The 21288-nt window shown below is 43.2% G+C and overlaps 1 protein-coding gene across 9 annotated transcripts in view; it reads right to left on the reverse strand.

Annotated features, from left to right (window-relative positions):
- The window catches only part of rab27a (RAB27A, member RAS oncogene family), a 114883-nt gene that overhangs the window by 20341 nt on the left and 73254 nt on the right, over window positions 1–21288 (reverse strand). For all 9 annotated transcript variants that reach the window (XM_048563055.2, XM_048563051.2, XM_048563052.2 and 6 more), the window contains one exon: window positions 455–540. In XM_048563055.2, the coding sequence (XP_048419012.1) occupies window positions 455–540 (86 nt within the window). The remainder of the gene's footprint in view (window positions 1–454; window positions 541–21288) is intronic.

Raw genomic sequence — 21288 nt, forward strand, 5'->3', positions numbered from 1 at the left:
TCTAAATACAAATGTTTTCCAAGGAGGAGTTGCGTTTGGTTCTTAGGGCTAAAGGGGTCAAAGGGTACGGGGATGATCAGCCATGAGCATTTTGCTGGACAGGCTGAACAGCCTACACAGGCCCCTAAATTTTTATGTGGGGTTGGGACATTGGTTCAGGGGATAGCACTGCTGCCTCACAGCACTAGGGACGCAGGTTCGATTCTAGCCTCAGTGTGGAGTTTGCATGTTCTTCCTGCATCTGAGTGGGTTTCCTCTGGGTGCTCTGGTTTCCTCCTACAGGCCAAAGATGTGCAGGTTAGGTAGATTAGTCATGGAAAATGCAGGGTTACAGGGAGGCTGTGGGTCTGGGTGGGATGCTCGGGGCAAGTCGGTGTGGACTCAATGGGCCAAAATCACTTGTGCTATAAGGATTCGACGATTCTGTGTTTCTATGGAAGTGAAAAGCACCCACCTCTCTTGACCAGCTGTGTCCCAAAGCTGAAGGTGTATCCTCTGTCCCCTCCCGGTGTTACCATCTGGGCCAGTGGGTTTGTAAACCTGTAAAAAGATGATTTTAAGAATTCTTTTTCAAACAAAAAACCACAAAAACTTAGGTTATGACAGCACAATAGCAAGCAAGTTAAATAGCTTGTAACGAGGTCAGAGGTTAAACATAGCAAATTGTACAAATGCCAGTTCATTAAATTTGAGTTTTTTTTTGTCCCCAGACTAGAGGGCATTCACAACGTTACTTCTGCAAACCAAAAAATTTTAATGTCAACATTTGTTTATGTGGGCACTGACAAGGAGTGAAACAAGAGCCGACATGGGCTCCATTCGATAGAATGCTGTAGCAAATTGCCAGGAGTCTTGCCAACGCTCTGACAAAACAGTGTTGTGCAAAACTTAGAAATCCATCCGAATATGCTTGGCTGCATGTGGTCTGATCCAAAGTGAGTAAGGCCCCATTGCTAAGCCCCCGCCTTATAATCAGTCAACATCCAAACCATGAGCAACCACAAAACAGGACAGATAAATGAAACTTCAAACTTTCATAATTAAAAATACAATATTGTAGATACTAGCAATCTGAAATAAAAGCAGAAAATGCTGGAGAAACTCAGCAGATCTGGAGATATCTGCAGAGAAAGAAACTCTGTTAATGTTTTGTGTCCATATACCTCCTCTTCAGAAGTGCAAAAGGAGATGGAAAATGGTAGGTGATTCTTTTAATCCATTGAATGCACATGTCACTGATGACGCCAGCATTTATTGCGCAACCCCAACTACCCAGACAGCATTTAAGAGTCAGCCACATTGCTGTGGGTCTGGAGTCACACGTAGGCCAGGCAGGGATGGCAGTTTCCTTCCCCAAAGGTCATATGTGAACCAGATGGGCTTTTCCTGGTAATCAGCAATGGATTTGGGGTCATTCACACTCCGCATTCCAGGTGTTTTTTAAAGTGAATTCCACTATCTGCCGTGACGGGATTTGAACCCGAATCCCCAGAACATTACCTGGGCCTCTGGATTAACAGTCCAATGATGATACCAGTAGGTTTTCACCTCCCCGATGATGTAGACTAAGTCCAAGGGAGCTGGAACCAAAATATGGTCAGCACAAGAAAGGATAGAAAATAAAAATGGCCATCAGGGAAGAAGATGGAAGAGTGTAGCAGAGATTGATTAAAAAGGTAGAGAAAACCACCTCACAATAAATCTAACCCCAAGTCACACTAAGTTGTCTGAACAAAGAACAAGAACAAAAGAAACCTACTGCACAGGAACAGGCCCTTCGGCCCTCCAAGCCTGCGCCCATCAAGATCCTCTGTCTAACCTGTCATCTATTTTCTAATGGTCTGTATCCATTTGCTCCCTGCCCATCCATGTACCTGTCCAAATATATCTTAAAAGACGCTAACGTGTCTGCGTCTACCACCTCCACTGGTGATGCATTCCAGGCACCCACCACCCTCTCTGTGTAAAGAACTTTCCACGCATATCTCCCTTAAACATTCCTCCTCTCAATTTGAACTCATGACCCCTAGTAAGAGAGTCCCCCACTCTGGGAAAAAGCTTTTTGCTATCCACCCTGTCTATACCCCTCATGATTTTGTAGACCTCAATCAGGTCCCCCCCAACTCAATCTCCGTCTTTCTCATGAAAATAATCCTAATCTACTCAACCTCTCTTCATGGCTAGCACCCTCCATAGAAAGCAACATCCTGGTGAACCTCCTCTGCACCCTCTCCAAAGCATCCACATCCTTTTGGTAGGGTGGCGACCAGAACTGCACACAATATTCCAAATGTGGCCGATCCAAAGTCCTATACAACTGCAACATAACCTGCCAACTCTTGTACTCAATACCCCGCCCAATGAAGGAAAGCATGCCATATGCCTTTGTAACCACCTATTGACCGGCGTAGTCACCTTCAGGGAACAATGGACCTGAATACCCAGATCTCTCTGTTCATCAATTTTCCCTAGGACTTTTCCATTTACTGTATAGTTCACCCTTGAATTGATCATCCAAAATGCATCACCTCGCATTTAACCGGATTGAACTCCATCTGCCATTCAACTGCCCATTTATCTGACTGAATACTTCAGAAATACTGGCAGAAATGCATTGGATAAAAAAGCTCAACAATTAAAACAAAGCAAAGACGTTGCACAAAATATACAAATTCATCCAAGTACGCTTGGTTGCATCTGGTCTGATCCAAAGTGAGTAAGGCCTTATTACTACGCACCAGGATATTCCCCAGCCTTACAGCCAGTCAACTTCCGTGCCACAACCAACCACACTTGGTTCTACAAATCTTTCAAGTTCAATATGATTTTGCTGAGCTCAATTGTCTCATCAAAAATCTACCAGCAGCTAAAGATTAGCTGGCAGCTGTACAACAGATCCCAAATATGTTGGAGAAAACAGAGCTCAGAAACAGACCTGGAGGCATTTCCTGTTAGAAATTTTGAAAAGTGTGTGGCTACAATAAAAAGTCAGAGGTAATGGAAATAATACAGCAAGGAACTAAGAAGAGAGAGAACTAAGCAGTTACAAGTCAGCAAAAACAGCTCTCAGTGTAGCCAGACAATAATTAGCTGCATAAAATCAAGAGAGATAACAATTACAACACAAAGCAAGTCAATTTCTTCAATGATAGTGTTTCAAAACTCCAAAGTAGAAAGTACCAGAGACAGCTTTGCCGCCATTATTGGAATCACATGTTACTGCTCACACAAATCAAAATAGTTACAAACTGTTCAAATACATGGTTAAGTCAAGAGAAACAAAATGGCCCAACATGTCTAAATCCAATACATTTTGAAATGAAGAAAGCAAGATCACCTCTATCGAAAGGATCTGGCAATAATAAATCTGGCTCTTTGACAATGGAGTACCTGCTTTCCTAACTGCACTTCATCGCTCAAGTGTGGAAGGCATGAATTATGAAGAAAGATTGGATAGGCTGAGGGGTTAAAATACACCTCCTCCCACCCACCTCCTGCAAAAACAATAAAATGCCATCCCCTATTCCCAATTCCCTCGCCTCCACCGCATCTGCTCCCAGGATGAGGCATTCCACTCCTGTATATCTTAGATGACATCATTTCTCAAGGACCACAACTCCCCCACCCCCCTCCCGCCCCAGTGGTCAAGAACGCCCTCAACCGTGTCTCCCGCATTTCCCGCAACTCATCCCTCACAAACCCTCCCCGCAATAACAACCAACACAGAATCCCTCTCGTCCTCACGTACCACCCAAAGAACTTCTGGATCCAACGCATCATCCTCTAACACATCCACCATTTGCAATATGACCCCACCAAAGATATTTTTCCCACCCACTCTTATCGGGTTTCCGAGGGGACCACTCTCTCCGTGACTCCCTTGTCCGCTCCACACCCTGTTCCCTGCTCTCCGCTGCCACCCCAGCACTTTTCCCCGCAACCGCAGGAAGTGCTACACCTGCCCCCACACCTCCCCCCTCACCCCCATCCCAGGCCCTAAGACGACTTTCCACATCAAGCAGATGTCACCAGCACATCTGCCAATGTGGTATACTGCATCTGCTGTACCAGTTGTGGCCTCCTCTACATCGTGGAAACCAAGCGGAGGCTTGGGGACCACTTTGCAGAACACCTACGCTCGGTTCGCACTAAATAACTGCACCTCCCAATCACAAACAATTTCAACTCCCTCTCCCATTCCTCAGACGACATGTCCATCCTGGGCTTCCTGCAGTGCCGCAATGATGCCACCCGAAGGTTGCAGGAACAGCAACTCATATTCCGCTCGGGAACCCTGCAGCCCAATGGTATCAGTGTAGACTTCACTAGCTTCAAAATCTCCCCTCCCTCTACCGCATCCCAAAACCAGCCCAGCTCATCCCCGCCTCCCTAACCTGTCCTTCCTCCCACCTACCCCCTCCTCCCACTTCAAGCCCTACCCCCATCTCCTACCTACTAACCTCATCCTGCCCCCTTGACCTGTCCGTCCTCCCTGGACTGACCTATCTCCTCCTAACTCCCTACCTACACTCACCTTTACTGGCTTCATCCCCACTTCTTTGACCTGTCTCTGTCTCCTCTCCACCTATCTTCTCCTCTATCCAACTTCTATCTGCAATTCCCCTCTCTCCCTATTTAGTTCAGAACCCCTTTCCCCTTCTCCATTTCTGAAGGAGGGTCCAGGCCTGAAACGTCAGCTTTCCCGCTCCTCTGATGCTGCTTGGCCTGCTGTGTTCATCCTGCTCTCCACCTTATCTCAGATCAGCCTAGACATTTTGTTTTCCACTGGAGCATAAGAGGTTGAGAGGTGACCATATTGAGATTTAGAAAATCAAGAGGTTAATGGTAGGAGTCTTTTCACTAGGGTAGGGGTTTTCAAGACTAGGGAGCATGGGGTTTGAATGAGCATTTGTAGCTTGGGTGCTGGTTATAGATGTTGGTGTGTGATTGTGAAGCTGGGGAGGTTTGATAGCAGACATTTTGTCCCCTTACTAGGTGACACCCTCAGGACCATGGAGGCTCCTGTGTGAGCCGCTGTTGTCTTGCGCTGATTTGAAGCAGCAAAAACCTGACGATATAAATTTGAACCAGCACAAGACAACAGCGCTGAGGGTGTCACCTCATATGGGGATGAAAAATCTGTTATTAAACTTGCCTTCAAGGCAAGAGATTGACAAATTCTTGTTCTCACAAGGAATCAAGGCCTACAGGGAGAGTGCAGGGAAGTGGAGTTGAAATGCCCATCAGCCATGATTTAAATAGAGGCGTGGACTTGATTGGCCGAATGGCCTTACTTCCACTCCTATGTCTTATGGTCTGATGGTCTAAAGCTCCCTGCTCCACAATCACACCAACATGTACTAGAGGGCATATTTTTAAGGGGAGACGAGAGAGATATGTTTAGAAAAAAAACAGGTCAGGCAGTTTTGTTTTTTTTAAAATAACAGAGGGTGGTTTGCATGTGAAATGAATTTGCTGACAAAATGGTGGATGCGGGCACAGTTACAACTTTGAAAAGACACCTAGCTAAGGACATGAATTGGAAAGGTTTGGAGGCAAATGGGACAGGGGCCAGCGGGTGGGACTGGTTTAGTTTGGAATTATGTTTTGTCTGAACAGCTTGAACCGAAGAGGTGTGTCTTTACAACTTATTGCAGACTCTGGGCAATTAGAAATGGGCAATAACTGCTGGACTAACCAGCAACACCTACACCCTATCAACAAAAACTTGGTCCATGCATCTGAAACCACAGTATTCATGTTTTTTTCTCTGTGTAAATGAATAGGTGCGTCATTCTCCATCCCTCTCTCTCTTTCCCACCCAACCCATTAAGCCAGCAAAAAGGACAGACTGAAATCTGTTTAGATTGGATGCACAGGAGCCCAGTTACAAGAGTCTAGCGTTGAAACCCGAAAGGTTTCACCTACTTTCGAGCTACTATTTCAGAGTGAATGTATTTTACATTAAAAAGTAATGCCTGAGGCAATGTTGAACCAAAAAATAAAGGCTTAGAATATTTGTGTCTGAAACATGTTGCATTATGATTTCATTGGTACTTCAGAAAAGGTGTGATTCATCTAATGAGAGGGTACAGCCAGAGCTGATTCAGTTTTCACCTACGCCCTTATTTCAGGCTCGGGAAAATCCTGCAGGGTCACTGTACAGGCGACAATTGAGACAATCCTCATTCGTCTGCCTCTCCCCGAGACATGGAGCTGTTTTTAACACGTCTGCAAGGGTAGTGCCTTGGTGCCAGAAGGCTCGCATACTTTGAGTCCTGCATACTTCAGGAGTTAGGTCATAACACATCTGAACACATTGATTAAAATTAAATTAAAAAATCTATATGCATCCTCCTGCATGGCACAGCTTAACCAAGTCATAGCTTCCTTCAGCTGATCAGACAGATCACGTGCTACATGCTTATTAATGAAACCAGACACTGGTATGTACCGTTTACTCTTGCCCCATCTACAGACTTTGCTCATGAGCATGATGGGTTCTGAATGGCCATATCAGACTTGAAACCTCTCTCTCCACAGAAGCTGTCAGACCTGTTGAGTTTCTTCAGCACTTTGTTTTTAATTAAGGTCTGATAGCAGGCTGCAAATGTAACTGGTGAGAGCTCAAGCCACCACCTCTCTTCAAATAGGTCCACAAGACCACATCTGTTAGTTTCTACTAAAAAGATGTGTGCCAAATGTTACCAGTCACTTCCACTTGGGCCTAGCATTTCTGACAAGGTAACTAGCGCCCTACTTTCACTGCAGCGCCAGTAAACCTCAATTGAGAAGGGAGTAGAATTTGTAGCAGTGTTTTTCGTGGAGAACAGAAAAGAAATATAAGCAGATGACTAAGTAGCCCTGCAAACCTGCTCCACCATATTGTATGATTATGTTGTAAAAATCAGAGAAAGCAAGTAAGTGAGGGCCCAATAGACAAAGTCAGACACATGAGGACATGCCTTGCAGAGGGAATGTGTAACGTAACCTCAAATGCACAAATAAAATCAGCAAGCTAAAAACACCACGAAATGGAGACCACTTTAAAGATGCTTCTAAGGCAAACCTGAACAGGTTATTCACCCGCATAATCCTCCAATTCCAAATGTTACAAACAATTTGTCTTTTGCTTTCTTTTTCATGGCATGGAGAGACCAGCATTCATTGACAATTACCCAAGTGCCCTTGAATAGAGTAGCTGGACTGGTCAAAGAGTAGTTAGGAGACAACCTCCTTGTTTACAGGTCTGGAGTCACGTGTAGGCCTGGCCAGGCAAAGATGGCAGATTTCCATCCCTTGAAGGCATTGATGGGCCAGATTTGTACAACTGTAACATTCTCAGTTTGTCACTATGGTCAGTCAGTCAGTCCGATGGCTGCAATTATACCATTACATGGGACTGAAGCTTTAAAACATAAAAGAAGACTGGTACATTTTTTGGAATCGTAAGATTTTCTTTAAACACTTGAAGGATGGATGAAAGCTGTCAAGACAGTTATGTCTGGTGATCAACGGTGATGCTAAGATGGGAACATTCAGCTGAGAGGAGCTAAATGAGCCAGCAAGCGTGATGAAGCTATATTAACATCAGTAGATGGAATCATTAACCATGATCTGAGCAGAAACTTAATTTTGATGGTATTAACTAATTTATCTTCAACAGGCTGGCAATACATTGAAATGAATCTGAGGTCATTATCATTCAATTTAAAACAAAAGCCACCCAAATAAGCAACCACATGGAAAATAATGTCAAACATGAGACCCATTATTATACATTGTTTGGCATATATGAATACAGGATTGCCTCACTGTGAACACACAGCAGTCTGTGACCAAGTAGAACTCAGAACACCAAGATGAACACAGCAATGACAGGACATTGGCTCAATTTTGAAGAGTTTCCACCAGAGAGAACGCTGCCATTGGGCAAAACGAAAGTAGCAGGAATTGTCAGTGATGTCTAACAATGGTGTTTACCATTACCAACCACCACGGTCTGGGTTCTAACACCGGCCAACTGCTCAGTGCTCCTCAGATCTTTTGTCAATGCAACCCTTTTTTTAAAAAAATGGCCCAAACTGAATTTTTTTGGGGGAGGTGTGATTCAGGAGTTACTGACTTATGAACACATCTGATACAGTTACAACAAACTCTTCACACCACTGCAAATTTCCATCTGTCAACATTATTTCGCCAATCCAGCCTTCACCATTTTCTGTCCCTCTTGCAAATCACTCAAACATGGAGAATTTATTGTGCCAAAAAGAAGCCAGATTCCATGCTGGCTGAAATAAAAAAAGAGAGAATCCCACAGCTCAGCTCTTGGCCCACAATTTAAATGCGCTTCAAACGCACATCCAGTTACACACAACTTCCTCACAATTTCACTCTGTCTCTTCTCAGGTGTTATACTTTTATTCTATTGTGCTTCAACCGGAATGGCACATTGAACCAATCAACAGGAAAATGACAGCACAAAGTTAAAGCAATGTTTTTGGGCCAAAGAATTGTGGGAAAAGTGATGCGTGAACAAACAGGTCAATACATCCTGATTCCACACAACTCACTCACAGTTAACTCCTAAACCATGGTAAATGCTTTCAAGTGAGCTTTTGACTTATTAGGGAATTGTATCTTTCTGACAGCAGATTTCGCACTGCTACAAGACTGCAGCTGGCAAGACAATGGCATGATATTAATTGAAGTATTCAAAATGTCCGCTGCATGATTACAAGTTTCAAAGATGAAAACCTCTTATAATTAGGCCATCTGGGAAACCAATTCACACACAGATCACATTACAGCTAATGGAGACAAAAGCTTCACTCCTAATGGATCAGCAGCAGCACATCAAGCAACATGTGGTGATGCATCAGCTGGGTCCAATATCCTATCAGCAAGGCTACTGTGAATGTTTGAGGGAAAATGGATGGAACTAATGGAGACAGATGCCAACCCACCAGGTGATGAAGGAGGACATCAGCAAACTGCAAATGGAACCTTTCCTATTCAGCGAGCAAACCCAAGGCCTTCAATTTAGAGACTAATATTTACAGAACTCATTCAAATTTCTGAACCCCATTAAGAAAACATTAATTTGATTAGATTGAAGTTATTAGAAGTTCAACTTGGTTCATGTTATTAGGCATCTGAATTAGCGAGACAGGCTAAATTGTGAGGGGAGGTGGCCTGTATCTTGTACCTTAATACTTGCTTTCACAAATCCAAATCTGGAGAAAAACCCTTAAAAAGTGTCACAATAGTTCAACATTTCTCAACAGGAAGCACTGAAACAAAACTCTTCACTTCTCTGTGCAGATGACCCAAGAATATAACATCCGCTGGGCCTGCTGTCAATACAGAATGCGGTTCCTTTGACAATGACCAGCACATTTGCAGATCATCCGGAGTTCACGGGATGGGGGAAAATGGCGGGGGGGGGGGGGGGGGGGGGTGGAAATCATTTTCAGCTCTAACCCACTTCTGCAATCTACCACAATAAAAAAAAACACTCTCCTCAAAATGAAGCAGAAGGTGTTCAGCATTCTCTGTGGTGAAGGTTGTTTCACTTTGGTCAATTGCCACCCTGGACATCTTATTTCAAATGTCTTTTGGCCCCACTGCACAGGGAGGGTTGCTCTGTTTAATTGCAATAAAGGGCTAGCTATAGAAAGCATTCTCCTGTGCCACTGTGTCCCAACAGAGCAGTAATTACATAAACACAAGTGTATTATTCAACATAACAAATGATAATAATCTGTACAAAATAGATGAATCACAGGACATCCATTCAACAGTTGCCCCAACTCCTGCACCACTGATCAGATTCCAATGGGAACACATTATGGACATTTCATCCAGCTTCAAAATGATGTATCATCATTTTACAGACTTTTCTCCATCTTGGATTTGCAACGTGAACATTTAACTACCTGGAATATCTTTCATCTACCATGAGTTCACACAAAAAAATACACCAACCAATTAATTATTAAGGGCTTTTGTGGTGCAGTGGTAGTGCACCTACCACTGGACCAGGAGATACAACTTCAAGTCCCATCTACTCCAGAAGTGCATGAGAATATCTCTGAAGCCTTGATCAGGGAAATCATCTAATATAAAATGGTGCAGATTTTCTACCACAAACTGAGATGAGTTTTGTCTTTAACAGTTTTGAAAAAAAGAGAAAATTAATATCATGAAGTTGCGACGTGGTCGGTGCAGGAGAATGGAGAGACCTCCCATAGAATAAATGCCCCCTGTCCAGTTCCCACATCACAGTCACATTATCGGGTAGAGTCAGTCACTGGAACAGGTCAGTACTGGAAAATTTTCATACTAATTTTCAACTGCAGGATAGCTGTTGTCATGTAAAACTAGCAGAGCCCTCTGCGGGGAGCAGACTTGCATCATCTCATCGACATGACTCAGGACAATGCCAAATGATAGCAAACAGGCAAAACTTTGTCATATGTTCCACAATCATTTTGTGGTTGAGAGTCATTTTGGATTTACAAAGAATATACCTTCACACAATTACAAACCCACACATTTACACTCAAAATTTCAAAACAAAGAATGTCACCATCAAGAAATCATCTTAAAGATCTACAAGGGCTCAGCGAATATTGTTGATTTGACGGTATCTCAACTATTTTGCTCCACAAATCACTAACTTGCAAAATATGAAATTGTTGCACCTACAGAGCAGAAGAAAACTCAAATATTTAATTGGGAATAAGCAGGACGACAAATCACAAGCATTCCAACAGAGGGAGCTGTACAACAGCCTACACTGCACCACAACATGTGCAGTGTTCATTAAATAGCAAAAATCTCCACACTTGTCAAGTGTGGGTACTGTAGGTTCCAAGCCAAAACAAAAACTAAATGCCACTGAATCCACCATTAACTAAGTAACTTCCAAGCAACAAGAAAGGATGCCAATATCAAAGATCCCTCCCATTCCAGTCATGCTCTCTTCCAACCTCGTCCATTGGGCAGAAAATACAGAAGCTTGAACACATGCACCAACAGGTTTAAAAACAACTCCTTCGCTGTCATTATTAGGCTGTTGATTGGACCTCTCGAACTTCAAATAATGTTGATTTTGCTAACATTGCGCACCTCCTGTGCGGCTGTAACCCTGTATGCCTCGCTCTGTCTAAGCACACTGTGTTCTCATTTGCTATGATCTGCCTGCACTGCTTGCAAAACAAAGTTTTTCACAGTATTTAGATACACATGACTGCAATAAATCAACTCAAACTTCTTTTCTATTTCTTTGAGTTACTTAATGACTTTAACAAGGTAAGGCTTTGTCCAAAGCACTTCAGTGGAGTTTTATCCAACAGAACTTGTTGCTGAGGCACAACATGTGACATTGGAGCTGGTTACCAAAAGCCAGTTCAATGAGGCAGACTTAAGGAGCATCTTAAAAGTGAGGTAACAAGTTATGGCTAACTTCAGTGATTTAAGCTGCTGTATTTTGAAAAGCTGGCGATGCAGAAGAGGTCAGAATTGGGAGGAACAAAGATTATGGAGAGGACTAGATGGAGTTAGAGACAGAGAGTTGCCCAAACATAGAGAGATTTGAACTCAAGAATAAAAATTTTAGAAATTGAAGCACTGGTGGACACAGAAGACAAGAAAGGTCTACTAATCCATGGATGTTGGGGAAGAGGATTTAAGAAGAGCTTGGACAAGGACAGAGCTCTGGATGACTCCAATCAAAACAAACAATGCACAGCGACAGGGAGAATATAAAGGGAAGCATAGCTTTGTTCTTGAACAAAATTACAGCAAGTAAGGGGAGGTAATGGCCTAGTGGTATTATCACCGGACTGTTAATCCAGGGTCCCAGGTCTGAATCACACAATGGCAGATGGTGGAATTTGAACTCAATAAATATCTGGAATCAAGAGTTTAATGATGACCATGAATCCATTGTTGTTTGTTGGAGAAACCTAATTGGTTCATTCATGTCCTTTAAGAATGGAAACTGCCATCCCTACCAGGTCTAGCCTACATGTGACTCTAAATGTACAAAAGATACGGGAAACTCTTAACTGCTTTCTAGGATGGACAGTAAATACTGGCCTAGCCAGTGATGCCCTCATCCCGTGAATGAATTTTTTAAAAAAAGTGTTCAGCCTCTATGCTGCAGTACAGATCTTAATTTTTCCAAAGTTAGACTTTTATCAAAGCAAGTTGGCAGATTGGATTTGAGTTATCATTGTACAGTCCTTTTGGAAATGAAGTCTTGCTTTCACACTGAGCAAGCCCATCATCGTGTTGTATGGCACTACCGTCATGCTAAATGGGACCAACTTGGAACAGAACAGCAACTTAAGACTGGGCATCCGTGAGATTCTGTGGGCCATCAATAGCAACAGAATTATACTCCAGTATAATCTGTAACCTCATGGCCTGGCATATTCCCTGCTCAACCATTACCACCAAGCCAGGGGATCAACCCTCACTCAAAAGAAGAATGTAGGTACACGTCAGATATACCTATAAATTAAGTGCCAATTCAGTGAAGCTACAAAACAGGACAACGTATGTGCTAAACAGTAAAAGCTGCAAGTGATAGAGCTAAGCACACAACCAACGGATCCAATCTCAGCTCTGCAGTCCTGCCATATCCAGTCAGGAACTGTGGCGAACAATGAAAAAACTCATTGGAGGCAGCGGTTCCTCAAATACCCCCATCTACAAAAGTGCAAAAGAAGTGCCAAGTGGATGATCCATCTTGGCCTCCTCTAGTGGTGTCTAACATTATAGATACCATCTTCAGCCAATTCGATTCACTCCACATGATATCAAGAAACAGTTGAAGGCAATAGGTGCTGCAAAGGCTTCAGGTCCCAACAACATTCCAACATTGAAGAATTGTACTTCAGAACTCGCTATAGCCCTAGGCAAGCTGGTCCAGAACAGCCCCAATATTGGCATCTGCCAAACAATGTGGAAAATTGCCCAAGTATGACCTGTACGCAAAAAGCAGACAAATTTACCTGAGTCAATTTATGCTCCATCAGTTTACTCTTGATCATCAGTACAGTAAAAGTAATGGAAGGGTCATCAACTCTACAATAAAGTGGCACATGCTTAGCCATAACCTGTTAATTGACATTCAGTTTGGGCTCTGTCAGAGATACTCTATTCCTGTCCTTGTTATAGCCATGGCTCAAAACACTGACAGAATGAGCTGAACTCCAGTGACTTTTCATCAAGTCTGTACTTGATAAAATGTTTCAGCAAGGAGCCCTTGACTAAAGTCAATAGGAATCAGGAGGAAACTCTTCACTGGTTCAAGTCTTATCTAGTACAAAGGAAAATGGCTGTGGTGGTTGGATGTCAGTCACCTCAGCTGCAGAACATCTCTGCAGGAGTTCCTCAGGATAGTGTCCTAGGCCCATTCATCTCCAGCTGCATTACCAATGACCTTTCCTCCACCATGAGGATGTTTGCAAATGATTACACAATGTTCACCATTTGCAACTCTTCAGATACCGAAATGGTCCATGCCAAGATGCACCAAGACCTAGGTCGGGCTGACAAGTGGCAAGTAATATTCACATTACACAAGTGCCAAGCAATGACAAATTTCTAACAAGAGAGACTTTAACAATCATCCTTCAACATTTAATGGCACTTCCATCACTGAATTTCTCTCTATTCATCATCCTGGGAATTACTATTGACCAAAAGCTAAACTGGACTAGCTAAATAGAATACCGTGGCTACAAGAGCACACCACAGGCCAGGAACCCTTCAGTAAATAACTTATCTCCAGAATCCACAAAGCAAGCCCATCATCTACACAAGGCACAGGAGTGTGATGGAACACTTAAGTGCAGTCCCACCAACAATCAAGAAGCTTGGCATCATCAAGACAAAGGGCCCATTTGATTGGCTTCACATCCACTGGATCCAACTTGCAAAGTAGAAATTCATCAAAGCTCCTTCTAAACCCACAACTGCCACCATCTATAAAGACAAGGACAGCAGTTACAAGGGAACACCACCACTTTCAAGTTCCCCTCCAAGCCACTCACCATCCTGACTTGGAGATCTATCACCTTCCCTTCACTGTCACTGGATCAAAATCTCAAAATTCCCTCCCTAGCCACATTATATGGTTACCTACTTCATGCGGCCTGCAGCAGTTCAAGGTAGCAGCCTCATCATCACCTTGAGGGCAGTTAGGGATGGGCAATATAATGCTTGCCCAGCCACTGAAACCCACATTCAATGAATGAATTAAAAATAAACCTCCCTAGATGAGTTAGATCGCATACACTAATAAAGTTTAAAAAAGGTAACAGAGGATTGATGAGAGCAATACAGTAGATGTGTTGTATACAGACTTACTAAAGGTGACTGACAAAGGGCTCAATAATAAACTTACCAACACAATTGAAACCAGTGGTATAAAAGTGAGTGACAACATGGGTACCAAATGATCTGACTGACCGGAAACAGTAATGGTGAAGAGGAACAAAGTGCAGAGCAAAGTTTCTTGGGTTTGTTAGAAAGATCACTGCATTTCTTGGTGTACATGAATGAATTGGGTGTACAGAACATTTTCAACTTTACAAATGACATTGAACTTAGACGAATGCAAGGATAGAGAGAGACTTCAAGCAGACGTAGGCAGGCTAGTGTGAACAAAAGCTGGTATGCACTGCCTAATGGATGGTGGAAGCAGATTCAAAAGGAACTGGATGAGCACCTATTCACGAATGCAGAACATTTAAAGGGTAGATCATTGAAACGCACCTTTAATTCAAAGTACAGCAGAGAAGTCAGTAAACACTTTAGCTTAGAGTCATGCCGTTATGATCTGGTTGCTACAGGATAGTCAAAGTCAAATTCAAACAGAAACACTTGAAGTAACAGGTACCAGTTTTATCATTTTGCAGCATCTCAGGGAATAAAAAGGACAGCTGTTTTTTGAGACACAGAAATAGAAGAGCTTCTAGTGTGGCAAAACAGGAGGAGCCATTTTGTGTTCACAAACAAGCAAGTTGCTTGGAGAATTCTCTTTCCCTGCAGAAGGGAACACAGCAGGCAGGACTAAGGAAGATTAAAAGGAACAGGGATTCACCAAAGGTATGGCATTGCCAATGGTATGCATATTTGGCAAAATTCAGACTGAGTGGAATAAATGTCAAAAGGACATGAGAAGGTTCAACCTGACGTAGCAGGAAGAAACGTGTCCACCGAGGAGCTGGGAATGACTGCGGGACTGTCCCTACGAATATATGCAGCTGCTCCAAGTGCAGCACTCAGCAAAACAGTTTTGTTAATACAAACTTACATTTCACACCATTTTTTAAAGCATTACTTGCCTGTTAAATAGTGTTTAATTTGTGTTGATTTTCATTTGTTTGTTACAGTAAGTCTTTGTTGATCAGTGGGCAAGTGATCTCTTTCCAAGTTATTGGTTTAAGAGAGAAAAAGAATTGCAGAATTACAAGGCAAGGGTGGAGGAGTAGGAGGAGCTAAATGCTCTTAAAGAATCAGTACAGGTTCAATCGGCTGAATGGCCACCACCTATGCCAACACCATTGAGGATTCTAAGACACTGCCCTTATGTTTCTCTTCTCTACTGTAGGAATTAGTCTTTCCTTCGTGCTCACTATATAGCAGGAAATTTAAAAACACTCCAACTTCAAATGCTTGTTCCATAAAGACCAAAGATTGCACTGCACCCACCGACTCCCTCGTGCCACCTCCATTGCCAGGACACAGCCCAAACCCATAAAGCTAGTGAGTGTTCATTTGATTCTGTGATAGCACGTAGAAACTGGGTTCAAATCCCCTGCCAGAACTTCAACACGTAATCCAAGCGTGCGTTTCAGAGCAGCACAGAGAGTGCTGTAGCGTTAGAAGTGGCATCTTCCAGTTGAAATTATAAGCGCCACAACATTATTCAAAGAGAAGAGAGCCCTCCCTGATGTTCTGCACAAAAGTTAACCCTGAACCAACACAAGTGCAGACAAACACATTATTAATTACTTTGCTGTTGGTCAGCATTACTTGGTACACATTGAATCACGTGACCAATGATTATTTGTCTAAAAAGTACATAAATTGGGTCGAAAGTACTTTGTGACATCTTTCAGCAAGTTTAAAAACTGGTCTTCAGTTGGGCTGAGGGAAGTTAGCTTTCTACGTGTTGTTTTTGGCATCTTACATGGATGCACAGAGCAAATTTGGTTCCGGCACCACTTTCACAGGGCAATGGCTGGGGCCCGAGCTTCATTAACACTGCTTCTGCCAGAGACAGCCACATCCTGAAGAACGGACTTCTACAATTTAAAGGACCATGGTGTCAAAAGTTTTAATCCTTGCACTCACCAGGATAGCCACAAGAGGAGACAGCAAGGACTGCAGATGCTGGAGGCCGGAGTCAATAAACATGGAGCTGGGTCAACACAGCAGGTCAGACAGCAAGAGAAGAGCAAGCAACATTTTGGGCGGAAACCCTTTGTCAGGCCTGGGGAGTGGGGAGGGGAAGGGTATTCCAGAAATAAATAGACACGGTGCGTTGGGGCGGGGGGGAGGAAGGTAGATGCAGGTAAGGGGTTCTAGTGATTGGTCAGTGGGCAGGGTGGACTGGATGGGCCAGTAGGAAGACAGACAGATTAGGACAGGTCAGGGATGCAAAGAGTAAGGGGAGGGCTGGAAATGGGATAAGGCTGGGGGTGGGGAGATTTTGAAGCTGGCAAAGTCAATATTCAGGCTGTTGGGCTGCAAGCTCCCAAGGCAAAACAGGAGATGTCGTTCCTCCAGTTTATGTTTGGCCTCACTCTGACAATGGAGGAGGCCAAGGATAGACATGTCGCCAGGGGAAAGGGAGGAATTAAAATGGATGGCAACCGGAATCAAATTCCAAAAAGATAGCAACAATTTATACTGAATGAGAAAAAGGCCGTCGACGCAATATAAAAATTGTTGTTTCCTTCGACATTTGATATTCATGTTATTTATCCTGATTAGAGCAAGATTAAAAAAAAACTATGATATCCTCCTTTTATTGCCCAGCAATACTCAAGATCTGGGAAATCAAGTAAACACTTCAGTGCACAGATCTGACCTCTCACCTAGTTAAGAATGAAGTAAAGTGGTAGCCTTTTGTTTAGAAGCATATCAGGGACTCAAAAATCCAAGGGCAAAGGTTTTGAAGCAGTTACCGCATTAGAATACGTAGTGATTCTACTGAGATCAGCCAGGTGAACCTCATTGCATGAGTTCAAAAACAAAGTTGCTTGAAAAGCTCAGCAGGTCTGGCAGCATCTGTGGAGGAGAAAACAAAGTTAATGTTTCAGGTCTGGTGACCCTTCCTCAGAACTGTTCCAGTTGCTTTTCCAGCAACTTTGTTACTGTTCCTGATTTACAGCATCAGCAGTTCTTTTGGTTTTTATTTCCATAAAATGAGTTCCCTGATTGGACCAGATTAACATCCCCAATCAGGAAGCTCCAGCTGACAGATAACTGGTAGAGGTCCTGCTCACTGAGACCCGGCTCTCACACAGTTGGATCAGTATCAAGGACTCTAAGTGTAAATAAGGGGTGACTTGCTGATGTGATACCAGCCTCTGTGGAGTTATTTCAGTGGCAATAAGCATGCTCCTGAAGAAATTCATCTGAGTTGGGGGTAAGCATTTCTGGCATCATGCTGTTATTTGGGACGCCTGAGTCATTCGAGCCTGCCATAGAAGACTGGGCCCAGTATGTGGAAGCAATGAGCCATTTTGAAGTGGCACTGGAGCACACGAAGAGAAAAGACCAATTCTCCTGACAGCTTGTGGACCCACAGCTTTTTTGGTTCAGAGAAGTCTGATTTTTCCCTGAGGCACCAAAGACTAAAACATTTCAACAGTTGATGGATTTAGTTAAGGAATATTATGACCCTAAGCCTCCTCTAATTCTGAGTTGCTCTTGTCTTTACTTGGCAATTCAAGAACCAGGGAAATCATGTCAGGAGTTTTGACTAGGTTAAGATGACTGGCAGAGGCACATGACTATGTTTTAACTCTTAATGAGTTGCTGAGAGGCCGTTTGGCATGTGGAATTAATGATATAACCATGCAAAAGTACCTATTGCTGAAGCCCAACTGGATTTCAAACAGGCACTACAACTGGCTTTCTCAATGGAAAATACAGCAATTGGAACATATGACTTACAGGGCATTCTGATGGAAGTGGACACCATGCTAGTCTGACTGAGCTTGGGGGACATCACTTGAGTAAAGACAATTGTATAGCCTCACTCAGGGCATTTCCTGAACAGAGGAACTCTAGGTCAGCCTGTAGCAAAATACTAAAACAATGCCAGGCCTTGGCTAAGCAGCTAGAATCTTCTTCAGGTCAGCATTATAGTCGCTGCTGGTATGGGGACTCAAGAGTCCCACTGGGCCTAAATTGAGTAAGAAAACTTATAGGCTCCAAGAGAGCGCACACATTGAAAAGACCACCTCCATTTGGTTTGGAACAGTTAAATTGCTTAGCAAAATACAACTAAAATAAACCCTGACTCAATAGTCTCCCGTTTATCAGGGAGGTTGATACCAGCGCAGCTGCTTCAGTGATCACAGAACCAGTCTTTAACAGAAATCAAGATAATAAAGTGTGGAGCTGGATGAACACAGCAGACCAAGCAGCATCTCAGGAGCACAAAAGCTTGGCCTGCTGTGTTCATCCAGCTCCACACTTTATTATCTTGGATTCTCCAGCATCTGCAGTTCCCATTATCTCTAACAGAATTTGGTCTGGACTATATCCCTTAAGTTTGTGCAAGACCTCAGCTAGACAGACAATCTATAATCAGGGAACATTTACAGAATAAGGGTACAACTTCGGTTCCAGTCTCTTATGAGAAGCAGTTGGTTCAGCTACCACTGATTGTGGTAAAAGGCTTGGGACCAAGCCTGATGGGACAAAATTGGTTGAGAGATTAACTTAGATTGGCTGAACATTTTTCAGTTAGAAAATAGCTACCTGAGTGAAGTCCTGATTAAATACTCTGAAGTTTTTCCAGGAGGTTTAGGGACTATTAAAGGTTACCTTGCATGTTGACCAGGAAACAATTCCATGATTCTGCAAGGCCCCTCCAGTGCCTTTTGCCTTATGGGAAAGGGTACAGGCAGAAATCAGAAGACTGAAAAACAAAGGAATCATCAAGCGAGTGCCATTTGCAGAATGAGCAGTGCCCATCGTACAACTGTCAAGCCTGATAGGGCCATCACAACAAGAATTCAAACCTTTGAGACCAGATCACTGTAGGACAACAGATTATTGGGAGCCACAGTGACTGTCCTCAAAGGTCACTGCCAGATACTGGCTCAACTCTACCATGGCCTTCTAGATTGAAGAGGTTGGCAAGAAGTTGTCTGGTGGCCAGGGTTGGTGGGGCAGTGCCCAGTGTGCCAACAAGGGCAAAACTACCATCAGCAGCTCCCTCACATTCACAGCAAAGGCTGAGTAAACCCTAGAGTCAGTCACACATCGACTATGCAGGTGCTTTCATGGGGTCAACATTCTTAGCCATTATGGACACCCACTCAAAGTAGCTGGATGTGCACAGAGCTCATTCACCAAGCAAGGAAACGATGATGGAAAAACTGTGCACATCTTTTGTAATACGCAGATTCCTGTAAGTGTTGGTCATAGATAACAAGCCATTGTTTACCAGCAGGAAATTTGAGTATTTCCTAAAGTGGAACAGCTTTGGACAATAAAAGGGCAATTCCATACCATCCATCATCCAACAGTCTAGCAGAAAGAGCAGGTCAGTATTGGGTGAAAGAACCAATGCCAGACACATTATGCCGCTAAGTGAGAGAGACAACTTACTTCTGGGATGAGGTTTGGCACAGGAATCAAGCTTTGCTGGAAAGGCCAGCACTTATTGTCCAACCCTAACCCTCCTCAAAATAGACTACCCTCTACCAGCTCAGTTAGATGAGTTGCCCACTTGAGAGCCCACCATAGCAGATAAACTGACAAATTTCTGAGTCCATCACATCCTAGATGCAGCTAGCTAAACAGTAGATACATCCACTAGGCATTTATTGTCAAAAATCAGGCTTTGATTGAGAAAGGATAAAACTTGCATTTAACGTAGCACTCATGAACACAGGACTTTTGACCAGACACATTAATCAGAGAACCTACAACCTAGCTCTACCCTCCCCTCCCTCCTGTCAGGCTTCTTGGAGCAGTCACTTGATAATGGAGATCCAGGAACTTTGTTCCACCTATCCTGGCTTATATTGGAGATAACTGAAGCAAAATATCATATTACCATGTCTTCCCAGCTGGCTAAAGTTAAAAATGTAGATCGTGCAACATGGAGATCCAACTAAACAACTATTCATTAGAAAACTGGTACTTGAAACATCACTTTGAACAACTGTATAAATAAGTCACATAAAACTGTCAAGAGGAAAGGGGGGGAAAAAATACCTATTCCAGGCTATAGAGATACCAGGCTACTTGCAGAGAATTCATTCCTGGCTATACATCTTTCATAAACTCTATACACAACTCAGGATAGCTGCCATGAATGTGTAACCTTGCCCATCCATAATTGTCCTTTGTAGTTCTCCCCTCCCATTGACAATCTAAGAGGACTGTAACCAGTTTGATGAATGAATTTGTGATCTGAATATGCAATCATAATAAAGGGAGGCAGAGATTAACAGGAGCTTCATATTCCACAGCTGCAATCTATAAAGTCCAGTTCCTGACCAATTACAGATTGGAACTTGCCACCTCTTTCAAACCAGTAGCAAGTAAACTCAGTTTTTGACAAGTTTTAGTGACTTGGAATAGTTTCTTTTCAAAAATCAGTGCCTCATGGTGATTCACATTATGGTCCCAAGGAGTGGGGCCGAGTTCATGTGCAGATAATTCAATGGTAAATACTCTTATTAACAAGATAATTGTGTGAGGAAGGCAGTATTGTACGATCAAAGGGTCTCACATCCATGTACAATGCAGAGATGGACAATCCAGTATGCAGGGTAGGGTGCATTGGTAACCAACAGCAGTCAAAGGGTGCAGTGTATCTATGGCACTGCACCAATGTAGCTTTCCCTTGGTGCAAGAGCTTTATATTCAGTGTACAATACACTGTCTCCATCACCAGAAATGTGACTGGCTGCATCTCGCCTCCCTCCAAAACCCTGATCTCTCCAATCCCATTGATGTGCATCTCAACGTGCTCACCGGTCTCCTCTCCGCCAGCTCTCAATCCTCACTAAA

This window comes from Stegostoma tigrinum, chromosome 33 (genome assembly GCF_030684315.1).
Source record: "Stegostoma tigrinum isolate sSteTig4 chromosome 33, sSteTig4.hap1, whole genome shotgun sequence".
Taxonomy (NCBI): domain Eukaryota; kingdom Metazoa; phylum Chordata; class Chondrichthyes; order Orectolobiformes; family Stegostomatidae; genus Stegostoma; species Stegostoma tigrinum.